Source organism: Cheilinus undulatus, linkage group 4, assembly GCF_018320785.1.
Source record: "Cheilinus undulatus linkage group 4, ASM1832078v1, whole genome shotgun sequence".
Classification (NCBI taxonomy): domain Eukaryota; kingdom Metazoa; phylum Chordata; class Actinopteri; order Labriformes; family Labridae; genus Cheilinus; species Cheilinus undulatus.
Window position 1 is genome coordinate 24,486,527 of NC_054868.1, and position 22,867 is coordinate 24,509,393.

At 38.3% G+C, this 22,867-nt stretch overlaps 1 protein-coding gene across 2 annotated transcripts in view; it reads left to right on the top strand.

Annotated features, from left to right (window-relative positions):
* Nucleotides 1-22,867, top strand: part of LOC121508118 (E3 ubiquitin-protein ligase SMURF2-like) — a 98,358-nt gene that overhangs the window by 61,493 nt on the left and 13,998 nt on the right. Inside the window, exons 6-11 of one of the 2 annotated variants that reach the window (XM_041784657.1) lie at nucleotides 2,717-2,801; nucleotides 3,146-3,229; nucleotides 6,868-7,079; nucleotides 10,516-10,600; nucleotides 14,285-14,443; nucleotides 16,478-16,534. In XM_041784657.1, the coding sequence (XP_041640591.1) occupies nucleotides 2,717-2,801; nucleotides 3,146-3,229; nucleotides 6,868-7,079; nucleotides 10,516-10,600; nucleotides 14,285-14,443; nucleotides 16,478-16,534 (682 nt within the window). The remainder of the gene's footprint in view (nucleotides 1-2,716; nucleotides 2,802-3,145; nucleotides 3,230-6,867; nucleotides 7,080-10,515; nucleotides 10,601-14,284; nucleotides 14,444-16,477; nucleotides 16,535-22,867) is intronic. The other variant, XM_041784658.1, reaches the window with a different exon arrangement.

Here is a 22,867-nt window from a genome sequence, read left to right on the forward strand (position 1 = left end):
TCATTTCAGTCAGCTGCATCTGTTGCCAGTGATGGTCTTAAATCCGTCTCATAGTGTTGTAAATTTTTTTTGTCTGAACTGGGCTTAAGACAGGCTGAAAATAGACCTTCAGTGATTGAAAACTCTGGGAAAAAAAGTTAGTGCAGTTTTCATCAAGGAGACTAAAACGACACGAAAATTTTAATGCTGGACTGCTGAACGGTCAAATCAATGATAAATCTCCACTGAGTGTATTATCTGTTTAAACAAAAGCTGAGGTGAAGTTAAAGAGCATTCAGCGCATGCCAGTATTTACAATTTGACTTATTAAATAAATTCAAAGAGAATAGTTTAGACTAAAAATTAGGGGTTACATTTTAAGGATTTTTTTTAAAAACTAAAACTGTTTCTTTTTTTTCCCGGTTTTTGTTTGGGCTGTCAAAAAATTAAAATATTTAAATTGCTATCTCAGAATTTCTGTGGTTAATCACAGTTAGGCCTTGTCCACACGGAGACGAAAACGATGTATTTCCGTTTCGTTTTGAAAAAGTTTTCCATCAACATGGGATTGTTTCAGGAAATGTACGCATAAGCACGGAACCACTGACAACGACTGAAAATGCTGTAGTATATATACCAAGCCTGTAAGTGGCGCTGTAACGCTGCCATGGAAATGCACCAAAAGAGAGAAGAAGACTGCAGAAAACTGCCCCAAACTTTCTGCTAGTTGCCCTTCTGGTTGTTTTCCGCAGTGGATTTAAGAACATCTGATGTGTTCTGTTCGTGGTGGTGGTAAAGGAGCATCACATTTTGCTGTAAAAGCCATAATAAGCTCCATAGCTTCTGCAACACAGACACAATCCTGTAATCTGCCATTGTTGTTTTGGTTCTACGGTGTATGTGGTGTAAGTGGGCTATGCTATGTATGACATAATCGTTTTAAGAAAGATGTGGTAAGATGTCTGTGGCTACAAATTTGTTCACACTGGGACCCGGTTTCAAAAAGTAGTGTTCATGGCCTCCCAAAACGCCATTTCCATGTGGATGAAAGGCCGATAAGACAAAAACCTTTTGTGTATACTCCTGAATTCATCTCCTTGTGGACGGGGCCTTAATCAAATGCTGTATTTTTTTTTTTAACCACATTCTAAAATACCACCATTTTGTGTTTAACACTGTTTTTGAGAGGGACCTGGATGCATCGGAGGACCTCCACTTCACACTGGAAGTCGGACGAGCGCCATATCTCATCTTCTAATACCGGAAGTCACTTGAACTAAACGTGTTCTTCGTTGTTTTGTTCGTGCATCGCCGCCATGTTAATATAGGCGAGTTCGTCACATAAGGAAATACAGGCAGACGAAGAATATGTGACTTTTCAAACTAACAAAGCCAGCGATCGCATAACATTAGTTTTACTAAATCGATTTATGATCCAAATTCAAGTATCACTTTGTACAGACATAAAATGCGACCGGAGATTGGCTGGCCGGACGCCGGTGTCACCACCATGTTGCCAGTGGCAAGTCCACTATGTCATTCAATACAGTAGACAAGGATTTTGAAAGTTTTTGGTATAAAAAATCAAATAACAAGATTACATTGATCTTAATGAGTCATTTAATCAATAATCCATATTAGAATAATAACTGACTATGCATCCAGGTACTCTTGCTGTTTTTTTGCCATGTTGTCATTTTCTACTGTCTTAAACTAAGGGTAATTGACTTCCTGTTTGGATACAGACCTGCTTTATAGGTAGATTTTAGATTATAACATGAATTTAACAAATTAATATGGAAATAAGGGAACAGTAAAAGGTAAATGGTTGATATCACAAGGTGCAGCTGACTTTTGATTTGTCTATTGAGCTGTTTGAGTTTTTTAAAAAGTAAAGGACATTAAATGGTGGATTTATTTTACGTCACTATGGCTTCAGGGAGACACTGACATGGCTTACACTAAGTGTTGAATGGGACTATAGGGTGTGTGATAAATCGCAGTTAACAAAAATGCGTGCACTTGTGCAATAGTGGACCTTCATTAATTGTGAATAATGTGATTAATCTTGACAGCCATAGTTTTAATCAACCAAAACCAGATTAAAACTTCCAAGAGTGACAATGAATTAAAGGTAACCAAAACCAATAAACATTTTAATCGAAGACTAAGACTAAATTTAAAAAATAGCTGCCAAAATTAACACTGACTTAGTCAGTCTGTGTTTCTTTACACTTTTCTGCAGCTCAGATCTTTATCAAGGTTGGAAACACTGACCCCAATGAACAGCTATTGTGTTGCTGGAACTTTTCCCCTATGAAGGCCTGATAATTTTGCAAATGGCAAATGCATGTCCAGATGTCACGGTGCATTAAATAATTTAAATGCTAGGAAAACACAAATTGACCCAGACAGCACCCGCTGTCTCAGTATTTTGGCTCACTTCATTACCCAACCACTGAATTGGAATGTGGATTTTTTCCTTCTGGCAATGTGATAGAAAAACAGAGGTATCTGTTTATCATTTCCTTTGCATTTGATTCATAGGAGAAATAAGAATAATGATAACATAAAGAGGACAGAATTGTCTATTGTCTTAAGAGTACAAGTGGACATAGAATTCACATGCTATAAGACCTTTATACAAATTAATGGATGAATGAACTTAAACTAATTATCTGAGCTGCATAGTATGGATAAAATGTCACTGATCTGTGTCATTTTATTTGCTCTCCAGTAAGTCTTCAGTCCAGAGATCGTATTGGATCAGGGGGGCCTGTTGTGGACTGCAGCCGCCTCTTTGACAATGACTTACCTGATGGGTCAGTTTCATTTCAGATTTTCTCTTAACTTTTTAGTCTGTCATTTTTTGAAAGAATACCTTGCTTTCCTTGAAATCTCTGTAAAAAACACTGTTGGTTCAAAGAGAAGCTCAGAATATCATTATACTCTCTATGTGACTTTTTCTTTAGTGTTAAAGTTTTTAATTTATTCTTTTCCCAATCCAAATTCAACGTCTGTTTTAAAAACAAACAATAAGAGGATGCTTTGTCTGTCCACTGGTGATAATCTTTTCTTTTGAACCAAATATTGGTAGTGTTGCATTTTAGAGTGTGACCTCATATTCTTTCATGCTGATACTTTTCTTTCACACATTTTTAAACAGCTGGGAAGAAAGGAGGACAGCTTCTGGAAGGATACAGTACCTTAACCACATCACAAGAACCACGCAGTGGGAGAGACCAACCAGGTACATCTTGCACATATACTGCAAAAAACCATAAAGGGTAAACTACCACATAAATACTGTATATGATCATTAAGAAGGCAAAATGAATCAGAAGACGATGCCAAAAATTTGAGGGGTAGGTGGAGGGAAACTTTAACCTTAACCTATTACAAAGTTTTTTTTTTTTTTCAGTTGTATTTGGTAACTTATGTCCCAGTGATATTCTCAGTGCCTAATTTAAGGCTCTGGAGTGCAGAGAGGTAGCTGTCCCTTCAACATGCTATCAGTCTTTGGTCTGCTCAGCTTCTGCGCTATGGACAGCCCCACCTTTACTCTCGCTCATGTTGCTATTCTGAGCACACATATCAACAAATTGAACTTTTGCAGCTCTAGCAAGCTAGAAGTATCCAACCATTTCACAGCACAAATACCCCCTCTCTGCAACTCTAATAGAGTTGTCAAAATACCAGAGTTTGGAATTTTGATACAATATTACCAAAAATGAAATTACATCGATACCTGTTTTGATACAACAGCAACAAAACATGATCCCCTCGGCACCCAAAACTGGTGAATTTAGCCCAGTATGTTTTTCTTATATCCAGCCTGCACAAAAGAAAGGTTCACTGCACAGTGAACATTCTGTTTATAGTAATAAAAGACAAATTGATGAGATTTATAGATATATGATATATGATATATGATATATGCAAGATCGTGATGCTGTCATCAGTCCTGAGGTCAGGATGTAGCCTTTATCAAAGATTTTATGGACATGTGCTCTCTGCTCTATCTCTCTGCAACAGACACTAAAAGTTAGCATGTGCAACTCTATGAGACTCTAACGAAACTTAATGAAACGTCCTTGCCATCAGGTATTTAAAGTCAGTGAGTCTGTGACAGAGGGTGGAGCAGAGAAACACACAGCAGAAAGAAAGCTCCATCTTCAGCATTAGTCAAACAAAAACCTAAATCTTTCTTCACATCTGTGCAGAGGTGTTGGTGTGTTTCTGACTTCTTTAGAATGAAACAGCTGTCACAATCAGAAAATAACATCACACTTCAAATCACTGCTCTGTTTTAGCAACAGGACACCAGAAATTGCTGTCATTTGATTGCCCGTTGCTTAGCGCGCTCTCATGTTCACCACTTGCAGCATCTTTTTGTTAATATACAATGTTGTTTTTCCTTAAAACTTTGTTGTTGCTGTTTTTTCTGTACTGTGTGTAGATCATTAGAATAAATTTATGGGAAAATATGGTTCTTTTATTAAATAGTCAGAGTGGGTGTTGGTTTGTTGTTGTGCCTGTGTTGACTCAAGATATTCCCCATTCACACACGCAAACATGGACGCATATACCTAAACAAACCAGTCCAACAGTCAGGCGGCAAGATTTAACTTGGCCCCTTTTCCTTTCGGAACAACTGTCGCCTTCCTATTTGGCTCATATCAGCTGCTAGGGGAGTAGGCAAACAAACAGACGACCCCACACACACACACACACACACACACACACACACCCACCCACCCACACACACACACACACACACACATCCCACCCACTCTTACTACACGTCTACAGTCCTCTAAGTAAGAAAAGCAGGACAAGGTAGGACTAGTGGAAAGGGTGAAAGAAAGGTTAAGTGTTTTGGCATTTGAAGAGGCAGGAAGGGTGACGCTAAGGAGGAAGACAAGCCAATGGAGATGAAGAGATGACTGTGGAGAAGCAGTTATGGTGAACTTAGTTTGAACTTGGTTTATATGGTAATTAATTCTGTACTTTCAGTAATGTTGTATATAATCATTATGTTAATATGGCATCTCTTACTAAAGACACATCTAATGCAGTATCTTTCAGTACTGCAAGATGAAGCTGGAGAAAAGTGCTATCAGGTGAAAAAAAAGCAGAAATAGTGGAGTAAGAGATGGGACGAGAGTGAGGGGGGAAAAAGAGGAAATGGGGGGAGGAAGTGTTTTGGGGCAGGAAGTTGGCCGTAGGCTGAAAGACAAGGGTCTAATTCTAAGATAGCCGAGGCGTCAGTGACGCGGGACAGCCAGACGGCAGTCAGACATGTTGCAGACACATGCTCTCACACAAACGCAAATGTACATAAAGATACAGTTTTATCAGAAAGCCATCTTGTTTTCTAATGTTTATAAGTTATCGCTTCATAAATCCTTATACATTTTAGATATTCTATTTTAATCATTGGAATAATCATGACTTCAGTGCAATGAGGACATGGAGTTGTTTTACAATAATTACTCTATACTTACGTGCATGTCTAGACATCACAAGTACATATATACTCTGGTCACCACAACGACTTAACCCACAAGTACAGCGCTAACACACTCATGTATCACTTTGCACTTTTCAGGTATGGATGTGTGAATGGAAGGTTTATTTATAGAGCCCCATTCATACACAGAGTCATTTCAAAGTTGTTTAAAGTGTCAAAAACAGAACAGTTACAGCATTAAAAGCATTTGAAGACAGCAGAAAGGCATTAAAATAAAATATGCAATTAAATAAATATATTAAATGAATTAAAAGTTATTTAAATGAATCTAAGAGAGGTTTGGACTTATGGAAATATAGCAGGGAAAAAGATGCTTTAAGACCTTTTTTTTTAGGAGCTTACAGACGTAGATGACCAGGTTCTTTAGTCGTTTGTTTCTTCAGGTGAGGAGAGTAGGAACTAAAGCTGCCCCGCCCCATCTGGTTCTGGTGCCAGGAACAGTCTGAAGACCTGTCCCAGAAGACCTGAGAGGTCTGGATGCTTCATATGGGACTAAAATATCAGATAGGTTCAGATAGATCTGAAAGCTGACCATTCATTTCATCTGCTCTTACATCAGCGTTGCACTTCCTTGTTTACTCTTGTGTTATACATATTTTCTTTTTGTTTAGTTGTTACGCTACTGCAAATATTACCAACAGTTTTCAAAGCCAGAGAAATTTTTAAATTTCAGGACTGTAACAGGATTTGTTACTCACTGCTATTGGCTGCAAGTTCATTCGCAAAAGCTCACCGTCTGCAAACAAGCGGTTCCAAGTTGAGTAGACACCAGGATGCTGCTCAGCATACAATAAACGAACAAGTCAATTTCATTGTTAAATTTCTCATATCGAGGGAGAAAAGCAGTTTCATCAGGCCTCCTAGGATGCTTTGCAAGGAGCATTGAGAACCTGGAATGGCACTATTTGTGGCTTTTTTCCTCTTTATGGGAAATTCATCAAAGAATTTGATTCATTGGTTTACTGTAGTAAATGCAAAGCTTGTAGTGCTGTTTCTACTGAACAAAGTTCTTAATTGAAAGTAAACAGATAAAGGCAGAGCTCAACAGCGCTGGGCTGTTTTCGTCATATTTGTTCCTGTTTAGATTGAGAGCCCCCTGGTGGCAGAATTTACATACTTTGCATTGAAAAAATTCAAAATGCTCTTTCAATTTTGAAGTTTAAATGATTTCCATTGTGTTACAACAATCATCTGAATAATATCTTATATATTTTGAAGTCATAAACTCACTGTAGAAATGAAAATGGAACTAAATGAGGCGATTAAAAACTTCTGTGATTAAAGTTAGAGAAACTCCAACAGGGAAAACCAAAAACTGAGTATCCATGAATATCCCATTTTCTGCTCTGCCTCAGGCCAGCCTCAGAGTACTCAAGCCCATCAGGGCGTCCACTGAGTTGTGTGGTGGATGAGAACACGCCGGTAATGACGCCTGTAAATGGGGCCGAGGCTAGTGGACCACCGGGGGAACAGCGGATCCAGGAGAGACGGGTCCGATCGCAGCGGCATCGTAACTACATGAGCAGGACACACCTGCATACACCGCCTGACCTGCCTGAGGGTTACGGTGAGAGACACTGCAAAACACAGAAACAGTCAACATACAGTGCATTCACATCATGTCTCATATTTTAAACTGAAGGGCCCTTGTACAGCGGTGTATGATTTAACCCAGCCAAAAGGTTGAAAAATATCAAAATAGATAATGCTGCCCTGATATCTGCTATATGATTAGTCCTGTTGCTGTGTAATTTCAAAACTTGACAGCATTCATTTGTGGTCCTTTTCAACCAAGTACCTGCTTGGTTCAGTACAATTTGGCACGATTTTGCACAGTTGCTTGTGTTTCCACAGTTTGTCTGTCCAGCCTTGCTTTTTGCTATGCTAAATCAGTCTTAGATCTGGATCATGTGGCTGAGCTCAGTAATATGAGCTGGTATTTTGGCTCCCAAACAGCTCTTGATATGGTACCAGTTTGGCTTTTTACATTTGTATTAAATAACAAAAATGGGATAAAGGAAACTGACTCTCAAACAAGAGCCAGATTCTGTTCTTCATATTAAAGAGCCGGTTCGACGGACTCAATCATTCATGACTGACTAATTATTACCCCACAAGTTACATTTTAGTACATCAACATTTCCATTAGAAGCATGTTTATAACAAACAAAAGAGAAGCTGTTAAGGGGAAGCAGCTAGTCTTTTAGCTCTGTAGAACGCTCCTCAAGACTCTTGTCTCCCCCTAATGTGGCTTTACGTGTAGAAGGAAGTCTGCGGGTGTTATCAATCACCTCCACGCCAGGTAAATTGGTTAACCCTTGGAAAATCTATTTTTTTAATTGTAGGTTTTATAACCAATGTATGTAGAATTTATTTATTGATTACTATGCACTGTGCAGGTCCACACAGACTTCATTGCACAAACTTTCTTCCATTCCCATTGATTCCTTGCCAGTGTACTCCACTTCCTGTCCCATCTAACTTTTGTGCATCATTGGGATGACTGTAAGCAACCTATAGTAACCTACAATATTATGTGATATGTAGGTTAAAGGTGATGTGCTTTAGGTTGTCTTGTTGTAGCTTGAAGATACTTTGAATAAATAATGTGTCAGTGGTGACAAATATGTCTTATAAGCCCTTCATATACACTTTTCTTCATCCTCGGCCCTCTCTTTGCTCTATTACAATTTCTCCAATTACTTACCCTCCTCTTTCTCTCTCTCTTTCTCACCTCACCACATCATGACAGCTGGCATCAACACTTGCTGTGTATTACCATGCTTCCTTTCCACTCCTCTCTTGTCTTTTTCTTGTCAAACTAAAACACTTCCCACAGTTCGATGTTTGGTCTTTGCCGACTGATGTTTCCCACAGTGAAATAAGGGAACATAATTCATAGCTCGGTGTTAAAGCTAAGAAAAACCTCTTTCACTGGTTATTTTTTCATGTCTGTAAATCTTAAGCTTGCAAAAACATTGAGAAAATAATTTAGATGCTACATAGGGACATTTCCCAACATCAGAACATTTTATAAGCTTTTCACAGTCAGCCACAGTGAACGCCACAATGCCCACAGAGTCTGTAAAACAAATTATTATTTTAAGTGTGGTGTTTCATTGCCAGCGCTGTAGAATGGCATTGCTTGGACCTGTGCCCTCTTTTGAAATGTCCTGGTGCGTCCACCGAGGCTGGTCGAGGTTGGACAAAGTGAGTCACTGATGCCCAACAGTTAGCAAGCTTTCCTCCTCAGCTGAACCCTCTGAACCAGGGGCTGGGTGTGGTGAGAGCAAGCGTGAGAGAGAATAAGAGAGAAGGGGAAAGCAGGGGGGGTGGGTAGGAAATGACTTGTGCCAGTAGGAAGTCGGGGTGGTGGGTAGTGATGGATTACACACATGAAAGCTGCGCCTGTGCAGCACATACACTTGTGCCAACATTGACACACTCACTGTGAACAAATTGAGGAGCTTAATTGAAGCAGATATCCAACAAAGCAAGACGAGCCATACTCTGTTTATGAGAGGGTCCAGCCGGCTAAATGGAAAGTCACAGTGTTGCCCAGAATCTCTGTATACCAGGCAGTTACAGAGGATAGCTGAGTTGATTTTAAATGTTAGATCCGGCACATGTTACATGTTAAATTTCTGCTCCTTCAGTCTGGACGTGGATATAAAGTACATGCCTGTAAAACCAAGCAATGTAAAAATAACTTGTCCCAGTGGCCATACATGAGATAAATAAATTATAGCAATAAAGCCCAAGTGTTGCAGGAGCAAAGTCTCTTGTATCTCTAAGTATTGACACATTCACGCCCCTAGCAGATATTGGTAACTTCGAGGGTTAGTATAACTAGGATTAAATCGATTTGTACTTCTCCCCACCCCTTAAATCTTTGCAGATAAAAGCTGTTGCCTCTTTCGTTCTTTCCTTGTTCTATTTTCTTTCTTTGATTGTTTTTTCATGTTGTCAATTCACATGTTTGAAATACAGATATTAGTCAGTTTGTTTCTCTTGATCACATTTGTACTGATGGCACATATCTATGTCGTTATAGGGATGCACACGATTAGCTGGCTTAACAGTTAAATCCAGAGCCCTTTGTCATCGGCACATGAATTCAAGTTGTTAAACCTACATTTTTATGTTCCACAGTCCCGGTCAAATGCTCCGTCTAAACTGTAATGCAGACACCCACCACTTGTAGCCATTGTCGTTGTGGTTTATTACTGTTTAGTACTTATTTGACTTTAGGCTAGTCAGCTTTTAATTGGGCTGGAAATTATATGCTGAGGAATATTACTACTTGTTGTATCCAGCATGTTTTCATTTATTAGTGTTTTACTTAACACATATTTTCTGATCCATGTTAAATTTTTACTTTTATCTTAATTTTAAGTTGCTTTTTATTAATCTGTTTTTATTCCTTGTTTTTACTGAGGGTTACCCCCTTTTAGTTTTGAGTATTATGGTCAGTTTATCATTTTTTTGTCTTGTGGTATTGATTGTGTGTGAAAGGAGACTGACTCACTCACTTCAGATTAAGCTACCTTACCTCTTCATATTGTTTTTTTTTTTTTTGCTGTTAACAGTATATTTTTGATTTGTGGTTTTGAACTGAGTGAGAGCATTTTCCTTTTCAAGTCCTTTTTGTTTTGGAGATTAAGAGGAAAAGATGACTTCTGAGGCATTTTCCACTTTTAGGAGAGAGAAAAAAACAACTAGGATGCGTTTAGGAACTCTGCAAAGAAGAACACTCATGGAAGACTTTTAAATTCCCCTCACATTGTATTTTCTCTCTTCCTCTTAGGGTAAACCCGCTGGATGCTTAAGAGGAACTAATTGATTACATTGGCGCACACTTTAAGCAACTCTTGTCTATGCAGTTTGGTTGTCACATCAATTATAAACTGACTGCACCTTCTCCAAAATACACAAATCTATCCATGCTTGCAGTTTTTGCCTCTTACACATGTTGATTTAAAACAATTTTCTCTCTGTTTCAGAGCAAAGAACAACTCAGCAGGGTCAGGTCTACTTCCTCCACACACAGACTGGAGTCAGTACCTGGCATGACCCTCGGGTGCCCAGGTAAACTCATTTTTACACAGATTTTCTTCATTATTGTTTAGATTTGTTACTTTTTCTTTTTTTCTATTTTTTTTTCTCCATTTCATTTGACCATAAACAGCCTATCAGCTTCAAACTACAAATTAATTATAAAAGCACTGGTGCATTCACCAATATCTTCACCAATATCTTTCATAATTGTTCTGAAGAGAGTTTCTCAGAGAAACCTTCATGGGATGCATGACACTTTCTTAAACAGCTGAATTATTCTCTCCTATATTAAGTTGATGAATCCCGTGTGCTCAGAGGCTATAAGCTGCATCTTTCACCCAGTTAGCATAGAGACACTCCCTTTTTTGCTCATATAAGGGCATTAGACTGTAGTGCTAAGTGCACACTTGAGGCACACATGAGTGAGAAGCGAAGAAGCCAGATGTCAGTAATGTCTATATTAAAATAAACCATGAAAGTAATCGCGCACTGGACTCAAACCATAGAAGTGCTGCTCCAAATGAAACTCAAATCATAATAAATATATGCTACAAACACACTAATTAGATGATATCACTCGTTCAGATAGTACTTTCATCAGAAATGACATGCATTATGCTGTGATAAGAAAATAAAAAAAGCATTCATGCAGGATAAAAAGAAAAATTCTAATTTTATCATTTAAATACATTTAAATAACCATGTGCAAAGATAGTTTTTTTTTAAATACGTGTCTAATTGATAAGATTTGTACACATGTGCTAGATTTATAATTTAAAGGTGCAGTGAGCCAAATTGTGCATATTAGTGACGTAACGGTCAGATACTGACTGTTAGTCACTGATTGCAACAGTGGAATTTAAAAATGCTTAACTGTTACTTGCTTCTCTCTGTGGTATTGTAGAAAGATGCAAGCTGCAAAAAATCAAGATGTCCAATGCAAGGACTTTCCTTATGTATTATTGAAAGGCTTATTCTAGGTTGGTAAAAAAAAAAAAAAAATCTATTCATGTGATTTAACACCAAGTTAGATTGGTCTACTTACAAATACAAGGTTTCATTTATACAAAGTTTGTTCCACTAAATGCTTCTATTAAATATTACACGCTGCACCTTTAACATATCTCAGTTAAGCTGCATGTTTAAATTGATATTTGACTATATTTAAGTCATGTACTTGTGGTTATGATCTAATTAAGAAAAGTGCTTGATTGATAAAAACGTAGTAAAATACAGTTAAAATTATATTTTGTTGTCTCATTCTTAGTCTAGCACATTTAAGTGTACATTTAACATTTTATCCTGCCATATCAGTACTAAAACAGTTTCTTAGAGTGCTTCTAATGTTCTTAGATTTTGTTCTTAATTAAGATCAAGATTAAGTGAACGACGCCCAATGTTCTTACAACACCAGCAGGACTGATACTCGCACAGACCTAGACCTGGTGCAAAGCAGCACAGTAGAGTGCCATCAAGGGGGTGTCCAAGCTTTTCACTGACAGAAGACACTTTTTCACTGTGGTCTTAGCAAATAGAAGAAGCATCTTTTCATGATCATCAAATTTAAGTAATTAGATGCTGTTAATATGAGCACTATTATTTGAGATGACAGTCTTTTTTACTAATCCTAACATAAACCCTGAAGCTCATTCCCAATCCTGACAGGAATTAACTGGACCTGACTGGGTTTTAGCAGACCCAGTTTCTCTCTTAATTACTCAGCTTTATGTTCAAAAACAGTCTTTTAGTCAAATTTCAGTCTCAACTCAGTGTCAGCCAATTTAATGACCCCTGAGTCTGATGTGGAACATTGCTGGACAGATGTTGAGCTGAACACACCACAGGCTAGTTGTTCTGCATTCAGTCAAAACCCAACTCTCCATAGTCCACTGCTGTATTGTACAAACAGCTATTGTGTTACATGTTTGGCCATGGTCTGGTGTAGCCGCTGCTCACAGATGAAGAACATGAATTTAACATTCAAGAGACCACATCAACCTGAGGGTTTGGTCATTTTGGACAGAGCTGCTAAATTGACACAGTATGTTGTGATGAAAGCAGCGAGGCATGCGCTTTGTTCCTGAGTGGTGTGTCCTCACGTCACACAAGGACAAAAAGTACCCACACACGAACAGACACAGAGGCACAAGTCCTCCTCAGGCTACGGCCCTGTCCCAGATCAGGACTTCCTTTTTTTACTGACAAGAGAGTCAGTGTTTAGTAGAGAACAGGAAATAAGAAATTAGAGCATGCACTTTGTCAGTGCTTGTCTGTTTTGGAGTGAATGCAACAGTTACGTGCAGTTTTAAGATTATTGCTCAATTATGCAAAAATATGTGTGGATGTGGTTCGCTGTATTTAACAGATGCATCAAAAAAAAAAAGATTATTATGAAAAAGTTCAATTGTCACATTAATTCAAAAATTTAACTTCCATATATTTGAAATTAATCACACACAACATGAAATGGTTTAAAAAAAATTGTTTTAATCTTGATGATTACGGCTTTTATGGATCCACTATCAAAGTTTGAGAGGAATTAAAACGCACCAATTAAAAAAAAAAGATTTCTCATACAAAATTAACAACCCTCTAAAATAATCATCACTTAGTACTTGGTCCGGGCACCTTCTGCACAAATTACTGCATCTGATATTGCATGAAGCCAGTCAGTCTGTGGCGCTGCTGGGTTGTTATAAAGCCTGGCTTGCTCTGATAGCAGCCTTCAGCTTGTCTGTATTGTTGAGTCTGTTGTCTCTCATCTTCCTCTTGTCAATACCCTAGAGATTCTCTATGGGGTCCAGGTCGAGCCGTCTGGCCAGCTGGCAAATCAAATACTGTAAGACCATTGTGAGCAAAAAAGTTTCTTCTGGTACTTTTGGCTTCCCTGTGGGAGGGAGCTGAGTCCTGCTTGTAAAGGAAATTAGTATCTCCATATAGCTGCTCAGCAGTTGGTCACATGAAGTGCTCTGGACTTGATAAAGCACAGTGGACCAGCAGTAGCAGATGATATGACACCTTCTGTGTCTTACTCTCCTTCTGGAGGTTGTCGGCGATTATCCTTTGGACAACTGTCGAGTCAGCAGTTTTCACCTTGACTGTGGCTGTGTGCACTGAGCCAGAATGAGAGAATAACAGCTCAGGGACCCTTGTAGGTGTTTTTAGATCAGTTGCTACTTTGAGGACTTTTCAGGGGTGAAATAAGTGACAGGAAATTGGACTTTACAGCAATACTCCTAATAGTTTCAGATAGTGGATTTTTAATTTTTTTTTTTTTTTATGCTGTAATCATCAAAATTCAAGCAAAACAAAAAAGCCCTTTGAAATATTTCACTTTCTGCATGATGAATCTATGATATGTAGAAGTTTAACCTTACAGGAAAAAAATAACTTTTTATGATATTCTAACTTTTGAGACGCACCTGTACTTCTACTTTCCATCTATTAGTGAAGCAACTAGCAACATCAGTGTGAATATGAAATTAATAACGACAGTAGTTTTTACCTAGTGCGCTGACTTTGTTGTATTGTTGCACACACAAATATTCAGTGAAGATTTATGCTTTCGCAGTGTAAAGATCATAATCCATTCCTTACGCTCCAACCAGCCAGTGTAGAATCATCAGGAGAATTGTTAGTAAGGCTGTTGGCTTCTTTTGTGTTGATTTTATTCAATTTATTAAATGTTTTTTGAAAATCTCTCTTTCTGTTCAGGGATCTAAGCAATGTGAACTGTGAGGAGCTGGGCCCACTGCCACCAGGCTGGGAGATCAGAAACACAGCTACGGGCCGCGTCTACTTTGTAGACCACAACAATCGAACAACACAATTCACAGACCCTCGGCTTTCTGCAAACCTGCATCTCGTACTAAAGTAAGTGAACCAGTCATTGAGGTGCATTTTCACCAAGTATCCATATCTTTATCTACAAAAAGTGTACTTTCAAGCAGCACTTTAAAGCCTGGCACACACCAGACTTTCAAAAATTTAACAGATTTTTACTGAAGACACATGATGAAAAATTTAAAAGTTTTCTTCTTGTAGTGTGTGACATGGAGTGAGATGACTATTACAGCACACTACACACAGATTCATTCACTAGCAACAGAGCCTTAACTCTCAAAACTAAAAACCTGCACAGTCAAACATGACTTTAGAGTAAACAAGGTTAGCAATTTGGCAGCAGTTTCAGCCTAACTCCTTTCTTTGTCAGTGGGATTGTTGCTCACATTTTGTATAAACACATGTTGCTGCCAAAAATAAACAGTTTGTTGATTTGTGCAACAATCTGACGTCCATCCAGTATTCAACTAAAATGTTAACCAAAATGTTGTTTAACTACATATATTCCATGAAGAAGACTAGACTAAGAGTGGCTAAAATGGATCCCAGGTGATAAAAAAGGGTATGCCAGTATTTCACTAGTGTATTTTAAATCAATTCAAATATTCACAGTGCGTAATATGAGTGTTTTACATTTATAATGATTGATACTGATACTTGATTGAAATGTTTTGGAGTTTTTGTCGACTAAAATTAGACTTAAACTATCAAGGATGAAAATGACTGAACTGTAACTAAAAGTAAAAAAAGCATTTTAATCCAATCCAATCCATAAGACTAAATTCAAAATAGCTGCCAAAATTAAATGATTTCAACCCATTTCCCATCTGTTTACATGCAGCAGGTGGAGTAATGTCCTGTGCTGCAGCTAGTCAGCAGGAGAGCTCCAAATGTTTTGTCTTTATATTTGGAGAGCTGTCCTTTATCAATCAATTAATCAGTCAAACTTTATTGAAATAGCACTTTTCATACAAGACAATGTAGCACAAAGTGCTTTACAAACAGACAGATGAATTTAAGGAGATAAAAGGAAATATGACCCTAACCCGCTCCATTCAACCCTCTAACCCACCACCCCACAATCCATACACGATATTGGCAAAATACATCATAAATAAAAGGCACAATAAGAACAGGAACTTGTGTACTGAGTACGTCTTGATCTTAATGGTTTAAAATGAGGGAGCACTGGAGGTGAGGTTAAAGTGGAGAATAAAATATCATAAAATTAAATTAAAATGGAATAGAATAAAAAGTACTAAAATAAGATTAGAAACACTAAAAGGTAACTCAGGGAAATATGCTAAAATAAGAAAAGAAAAAATAATTAAGGGGAACTTGGATAAATATGATCAAACAAGAGGATTAACGACTAAGAGATAATTCTCAAGTTCAAACAGAATAAGCTAAAACCTAAATTCATAAGATGAACCCTAAATCCATGTTTTCCCCTGGTCTCACTTATTGTTTTGATATTTTTTAAACAAGTTGAAGCTGTTTTAAAACACTTTTTGACCTGGGTAAAGAAAAATCAAAGTGCCATATACAGATTATGATAGTGCTGAAAAGAGCTTCACACTCAAACTATCCGTTGTGGAATTGCACTTGATGACTTATGTCTGGGAATGCTGGAACAACCTGAAAAGAGGGAAAAATTGTTTGGAAATCTGTGACATCCTGCAGTCATGAATCCATGTGTCTGCTGTAAGATGATAGCTGATGACTGTCTTGGCTTCAACCATGTCATCTTTTTTTCACTCCTCTTTATGTCATCTCCCCTCTCTCTGCCCTTCCTTTGTTTTTTGAACTCCTTTACCTTCTGCGGCTCTTTCTGCTTTTTTTCATACCTAATGTTTTCTCATTCCTTTTCCTAATCTACATTATTCCTGATTCTTGTGTACCCCTTTACATATCCTGTCTGTGCTACTACTTTTTTTTTTAACTTTTGTCCTTTTTTGTGAATGTTTATATCCTCTTCTCTGCCATTCACATTTTCTCTCTTCCCCTTTTGCTCCTGCTTTGTCCTTCCCCACCCCACCCCCCCTCGCCTCCTGTTTCCTCCAGCAGCCCAAGTCCAAATGGTTCCCGGGTGGCCATGGACAGCCAAAACACTAACCTCAGGTAACCCACACTCACACACACACACATTTGTGCTGACACACTTGTATATGGACATATCTCCATATAGAATATAAACTGCATCATGTAAATGGTTAATGCCTAATAATTATATGAGTTATTTCATCAGTGCACACTTGTTAGCTGTCCATAAAGCTGTTCATATGTTCATGCAAACATACAACACTAATATGAGAAAGTGCTGACTATGGTATCTTTCTGTTTCCGTATATTTTATCCTTCCTAAGCGTTGTCTTTGAAGGATTTTAAGTGTACATCATTACCGTTGATTAGATAAACGCTTTCCTAAGTTCTTAAATGTGCTTTGTTTGACAATCCTCTGAAGGCTGCACTTATCCCTGTTGCTTGTGCACCTTTTCCTACCACAGTTTTCCATTCCAGTCAACTTTCCATGTACATGCTTTGATACAGCACAATGAGAACAGCCTGTCCTTTCAGCAATGGCCTTATGTGGCTCTGTTGAGGGTGTCAGTGATTGTCTTCTGGACATTTGTCGAGCCAGCAATATTCCCCATGATTGTGGTTGTGTGCACTGAGCCACTCACATGCACATGCACTAACATGAGACCAGCATGAGAGGCCTGTTGAAGCTGGCATTGCTATAGCACTAAACACTTGGTAGCACAGCAGCTGCTAGCTGTTCTCATATGCTCACAGATATCAGCTCCATACTTTAGGTTTTTTAACAGAGTTATTTATATGACAGCTGGAAATGTTATGATCAATGATCAATCTACGGAGGAAACCTATGGGGTGTATGAATGATGATATGATTGACTGAACTTTGGGATTGTTCTTCTGGTATTTTGGTGATCATGTGGCTCCAGGTACTTTCTAGCTGACTGGGTGTGAGGTGGGAATCATTAGAACAAGAGGAACACGGAGATATGTGGAGATTTTTCCCTCTTTGCTTTTTTAGTGCAAATTCTTAGTGGAAACCTTTTTCAATAGCAGCGGCTGGCACGAGAGACATGTTTAGGAAATGAACATCTGGTCATTTTGTCAAATAGTATCCATATGTGTTTGAACAGCCTCTGGTTGTGAGTTGAAGCTCAGCTATGTTATCCAGTCAGCATCATTAACTGCCCGTCTGGCTCCTTATTAGGAGAGCTTCAAGAAGACCAGACAAGATTTGCAAAAGGTCGAAATTGACAAGCTCTAATTTGTAATGCAGCTTTCCGTGATAAATGCTGATTAACCAAAACAATGTTGATTCATTCCATTTTATTCCATTCTGTTGGTTCTGCATAGCACGTTTCATTTAAATGTAAACTCAGTGTGCTTTACAGAAGATAAACACAAACAGTAAAAGCAATAAACAAACGAAAAAATTCAAAACAATCTAACTATACAGTTTCTGTGAAAGCAGTTTTTCTTATTAACAGCTTGAAGACTTTCTGCCAGATCAACTTAATTTTGGAAGTGTCGTAATAAATTGTCGTAAGTTCAGCAAATCATTTATTATGTTTATCCACTAGAGGTTAAAGAGAATTAATGACCTGTTTAATTTTAAGGTAAATGATTTTGAAATGAAACAGTATCATTTGAGCTAATTTTGCTCTAACTTTTGTCCTAGTTGTCAAAACCAACATCACAATGTGTAAAAAATGAAAAAAAAATGAAATGCTTTAATAAAGGGTGTTTGTTATAGATTGGATAAACTTAAAGGAACTAAACCATCAGACCATTTTTTTCAGATTAAAACCTATGCACATGGAGATTAGTAGCACTGTTGATCCGTTAGGGACCGAATCTTGACATTTTGGTCCAAAGTATTTAAATTCTACCTTTTGTTTTAAAAATGTGCAAAGCAAACTGCCCTCTACAGGTTGAAATTGTCCACTGCAAGTGAATTTTTTTAACCTTTTTCTACTGGCTGGTCTTATGTCAATAGTTACCACCCACTTTTTCTTGACCATTAACTGCACCCAGAGCAGCTCACAGCCAAAATTGCCTTGACACTGTAGGATTGTTGGTAATGTAGTGCTGTTCCATGAGATCACAAATAAACCCTGTTTTTTAAATTGAGTTGATAATATATGAAATTTTGTCTTGTACATGATCACACATGTTTGTTTCACCATTAAACTGTCTGTTGTTGAAATACAAACGTGAAATTCACATGTAGCGGCATAAAGTGAGAAAATACTGAAGTTTGGCTCATTCAGGCAGGATCAGCCAATCAGAGATGTTGCTGTGGCACTTTAGGATTAGAGGTAATGAAGTGCTGTTGACTGAGTTTGTGAATAAACCATTTTTTTCTTGAGACATGGGCGATAGCATACAAAACTGTCTTCTGTGTAACCATTTATCATTGTTTCTTGTTGATTGTGGTAAGTTGACCTTGAATGGTTGTGACGTTATGGCTAATAATCCAATCTAAAAGCAGCATAGACTGAATAATGTATGGCTTATAAGGGACAGCAGGAAAGAGGGATAGGCGTACCTTACCCCCTCTCCCTCTGAGCCCTGTCCATTACGTTCAAAAGGCTTTTTTGAAATTCCAGGGTAAACGCAGCTTTAACTTTAGGGTTTGGTTACGCTTCAAGTTTCCTCAATTATACGTTCTTTAAACTAACTTAAACCACGTTTAAGTTTTACTTCATTTAAAATAAAACAAAATCCCATTTTCATTTTAAGGACACAATTGTGCTTGAAACACAAATAACATGCCCTCTAATTCTTGAAAGCATTTCCCCTTATTTTCTGAAAAAAAGAAAGACAATTAATATTTTTTCTAAAGACAGACTCATGGCTACAGCATCATTTTGTTGTCTTTTAGTTTGTGTTATGTCTACAACATCAGAAGGCGTGAAAAAGATTTACCATACCAGTGTATGCAATTGCACCTCGGTCTACAGATCCTTCAGCACACATCCTGGTTTAAATGCGACTCCCACAGCCCTGCTAATGTGGACCTTTGACTGATGAAGGCCTTGAGTTGTCAGACAGTCAGACACAGTCACATTACTGTGGTCTGCCACTTGGTCTCTGGGCTTCCTCCCTGCTCCAGCACACATATATGTCTGTAAGATTACATCAGTATTTGACCAAGGTATTTTTAGTTGCAGCTGGAATTAGGTTTACTGAGCATCAGCAGGTATTTTCCCAACCAAGTCATAAATCTTCATGACATGTATATAAACATTTGCATTAATGTTTTAACATGGGATGATTTTGTTTAATATTTCACACCTTATGAGTGTGGACTGTGTTTAACCAGGGAAAAATTAATATGAAAGTGAGCCCTTGGGTTGGTAATAAAGCTTTAAATGTATGCATTTTTATTTATACATAGTATATATTTGATATATACATTTATATAACAGATCCCTTTGTCTCTTTGTAGTTCAGTGAATGCCAGTTCTTTAAACCCATACATATGCTAGGATGAACTGGTCTGTATGGGGTTCATTAATGAGCTGTAAATCTTGGTGTGAAAAGCAGGGCTGACCTCCTCCATTGGTCCGATTGATCAGCTAGTTGATGAGCATGCAGTGACACAGAATAAGGGGTGGAGACCTGGGAATCAATGACGTTTTAGCTTTCAATTCTGCTATGTATGCTGTCATCTCAACCTAGTAATGAAAAAACTACATCAAGGAAATCCTCTTATCAAAATGTTTGTTTACAGAATAAATACAGCAGCACCATCTAGTGTTAAAACTCAGATATACAATACAGTCAAGTTTCATGTTCTCATATGGGCCATGATCCATTTTAGTTTTAGAATTTGCTGCATACTGATTAAAAAAGGTGACATGGGCTGCCAGGCCATAGTCTGGACACCCTAGTTTGTGTGAGTAACAGTACTAGAATGGTTCTGTAAATTTTGCTTCCTATTTGTTCAAAGCTCCTAGTAGGAATAGTTATCTGGTTATAAAACATACTGAAATTAATTCTGATATTTCTTTATGGCTTAAAAATCAAACGAGATCATAGATTAGACACTCAAAAATGCCTTTTTATGCTTTTCACAGCATAAATTAACTATTGGAGATCTATTTCACCTTTGACTTCAAGATTTTTGGAAGAAAACATTATTTAAATATGTACAGGACAAGATTTACCATAAGATGAGACAACCTGCTTTGTCCACAGGGGGGCGCCAGAATCACCACACATCACATGTTTCTCACAGGAGCTTTAAAGACCCTGTAAAATAAAATAAATCTTTATTTACATTTTTTGTATGACAGGTGTTATGAACCCAAAGTTCGAATTTCAGTAAAATCAAACATTTCCAAGCTTATGACTAAGGATTATAAATTATATTATTATTAGGATCCTCTCAACTTTAAAAAAATGTTACAATCAGAGGGGCGAGGTCATTCCCTACCGTGGGCTTGTGACATCATGTGCCCACATATTTGCCCCGCCCATATTAAACCCAGCCAGGAAAGAGGTGAAAAACTTTATAACAGTCTAAATCCAAAATTCAGTCACATGTAGATCTCAGTGTTTTCACATGTTTGCAGCAACCATATTCCAGTATATCTAGTGTGTTAAGATGAAAAATGTTGGATTTCACTTAACAGGGTCTTTAAGGAAAAGTGTGAATATAAGTCAAAATCAAATGAACTGACAGATTATTTCAGTTATAACTGCAGCATCATGATTGTTTTCATCACTGCAGTCTGTCAGCTGCTGGTTTCCTGTACTTCCTGTATTTTTTAAACCAGAAGTGTGCAGATATGGTAGCCCTGTAGGCGTGAAGAATTTAAGAGTTCACACATTTACTGACAAAACACACAGGTATTATTCATGTATATAATTCTTTACACACATGCGAACACGCAGAGTCCACGTTCTGTAGAGTCAGCTGCAGTGTTCAAGCCACATCTCCATCCCCGCCTGCATTTGAGCCAGAAGAGCGGGGCACGAGCTGATCCCCAGACCAGATCAGCTCACAAAGGGCCCTTTGATTCTCAGGGCTGGGTGGGGGGCAGAGTGGGTGAGTTTGGGTGACTGCTGTGGCTTTAACACCACTGCACCTACTCAACACTAATTTCAGCCCACCTGTGCCAGCTGCCGTGTCAAGGAGGCAAGAACATTTTCTCTTAGACACATAAACTGAAGCTTTACGCCCATGTGCGTGCACTCTCTCACCTCCACACTCTCAGAGGAGGAGGACGGAGGCCTGTCATGACTTTGCAGGTTCTTGAGCAGGTGACCCAGTTCTGGAAAATGTTCACTCCATCATTATTTGACACCTCCATGCTCCTTCCACCTTGAAATAACAATAATAAAACCCTCTGGCGTTTCTTATTGGATTTAAAAGTTTTTATGTCTTCCCTATCTTTGTATTTCACCCAAGCTGTCACAACATTAAGAGCCGTTCTCTCTTTGGGATCCACCAGATTTTCAGCTTTGCTGTGCTAGTAGTTTCTATATTTACAATAAAATATGCCGAGCTCGTCCCGTTTGGAAACCAGAGACGTTGAACTATATCAAAACGTATTTTTAATTACACTGTGCCTGCAGAAGGAAAGAAAAAGTGTGCTGAAATTACGGTTTATTATATGGTTCTCGTGCCTCCCAGCCAAAAGCAACTCATTCCATTTTGTTTTAAGGCCATCTTTCCTTCCCGTCCTCTTTCCTAAAGTGGTTTTCAGAACTGCTCAGCTGCAGTCTTACCCTTTCTTTGACATGCTAGCAGCCCCAGCGCCTGCCAATAAAATAAATAGCAGCATAGTTGATTATACAGGGATAGACTAGCGAAACACTGCACCCGTTTAGTTTGGAAAGCCTGAATAGACGAGGCCTTTTTCAACCCACTGAACCAGAGAACCCAAGTGTATAACGAGTGTCGGAATAAGTGGGTGGCTATGTGGCTGCTACCTCAGAAGATCTGTGCTTCCCTTTTTTTTTTTTATCCCAGTTCAGGCCTCTCGGTGTGCTGTCGTTGTTTGGCCAACGCTCGTCTCCCAGTGGAGGACAGTAGCTTCTTTTAAAGAAGTCCTCTGCTGGCTCAGCGTCTCTCTGCAGGAAAATGAGGCCCACTGTCCTGATGAAGAGAGAGGCATGCGATATGTTTTCATGGCCCACCCAGGCATCTCACCACCGACCAACACCACAATGAGGGTTAGGGTAGGCCAGAACTAGAACACTGACCATGGCTCACCTTGGCTAGGATTGAATTTTATAGTTGTCTCATGTCTTTTACAAAATACAAACTTGACTAGAGTGGGCATGTGAGACGCACGTTTTGGCAGCAACACGACTTGATTGTTATGTTTGGATGTAAACAAGTCAGAGCTTTTCGACTGCCTGTATGAGTGAGTACATCAAATGCACCTGATATGCACATATCAC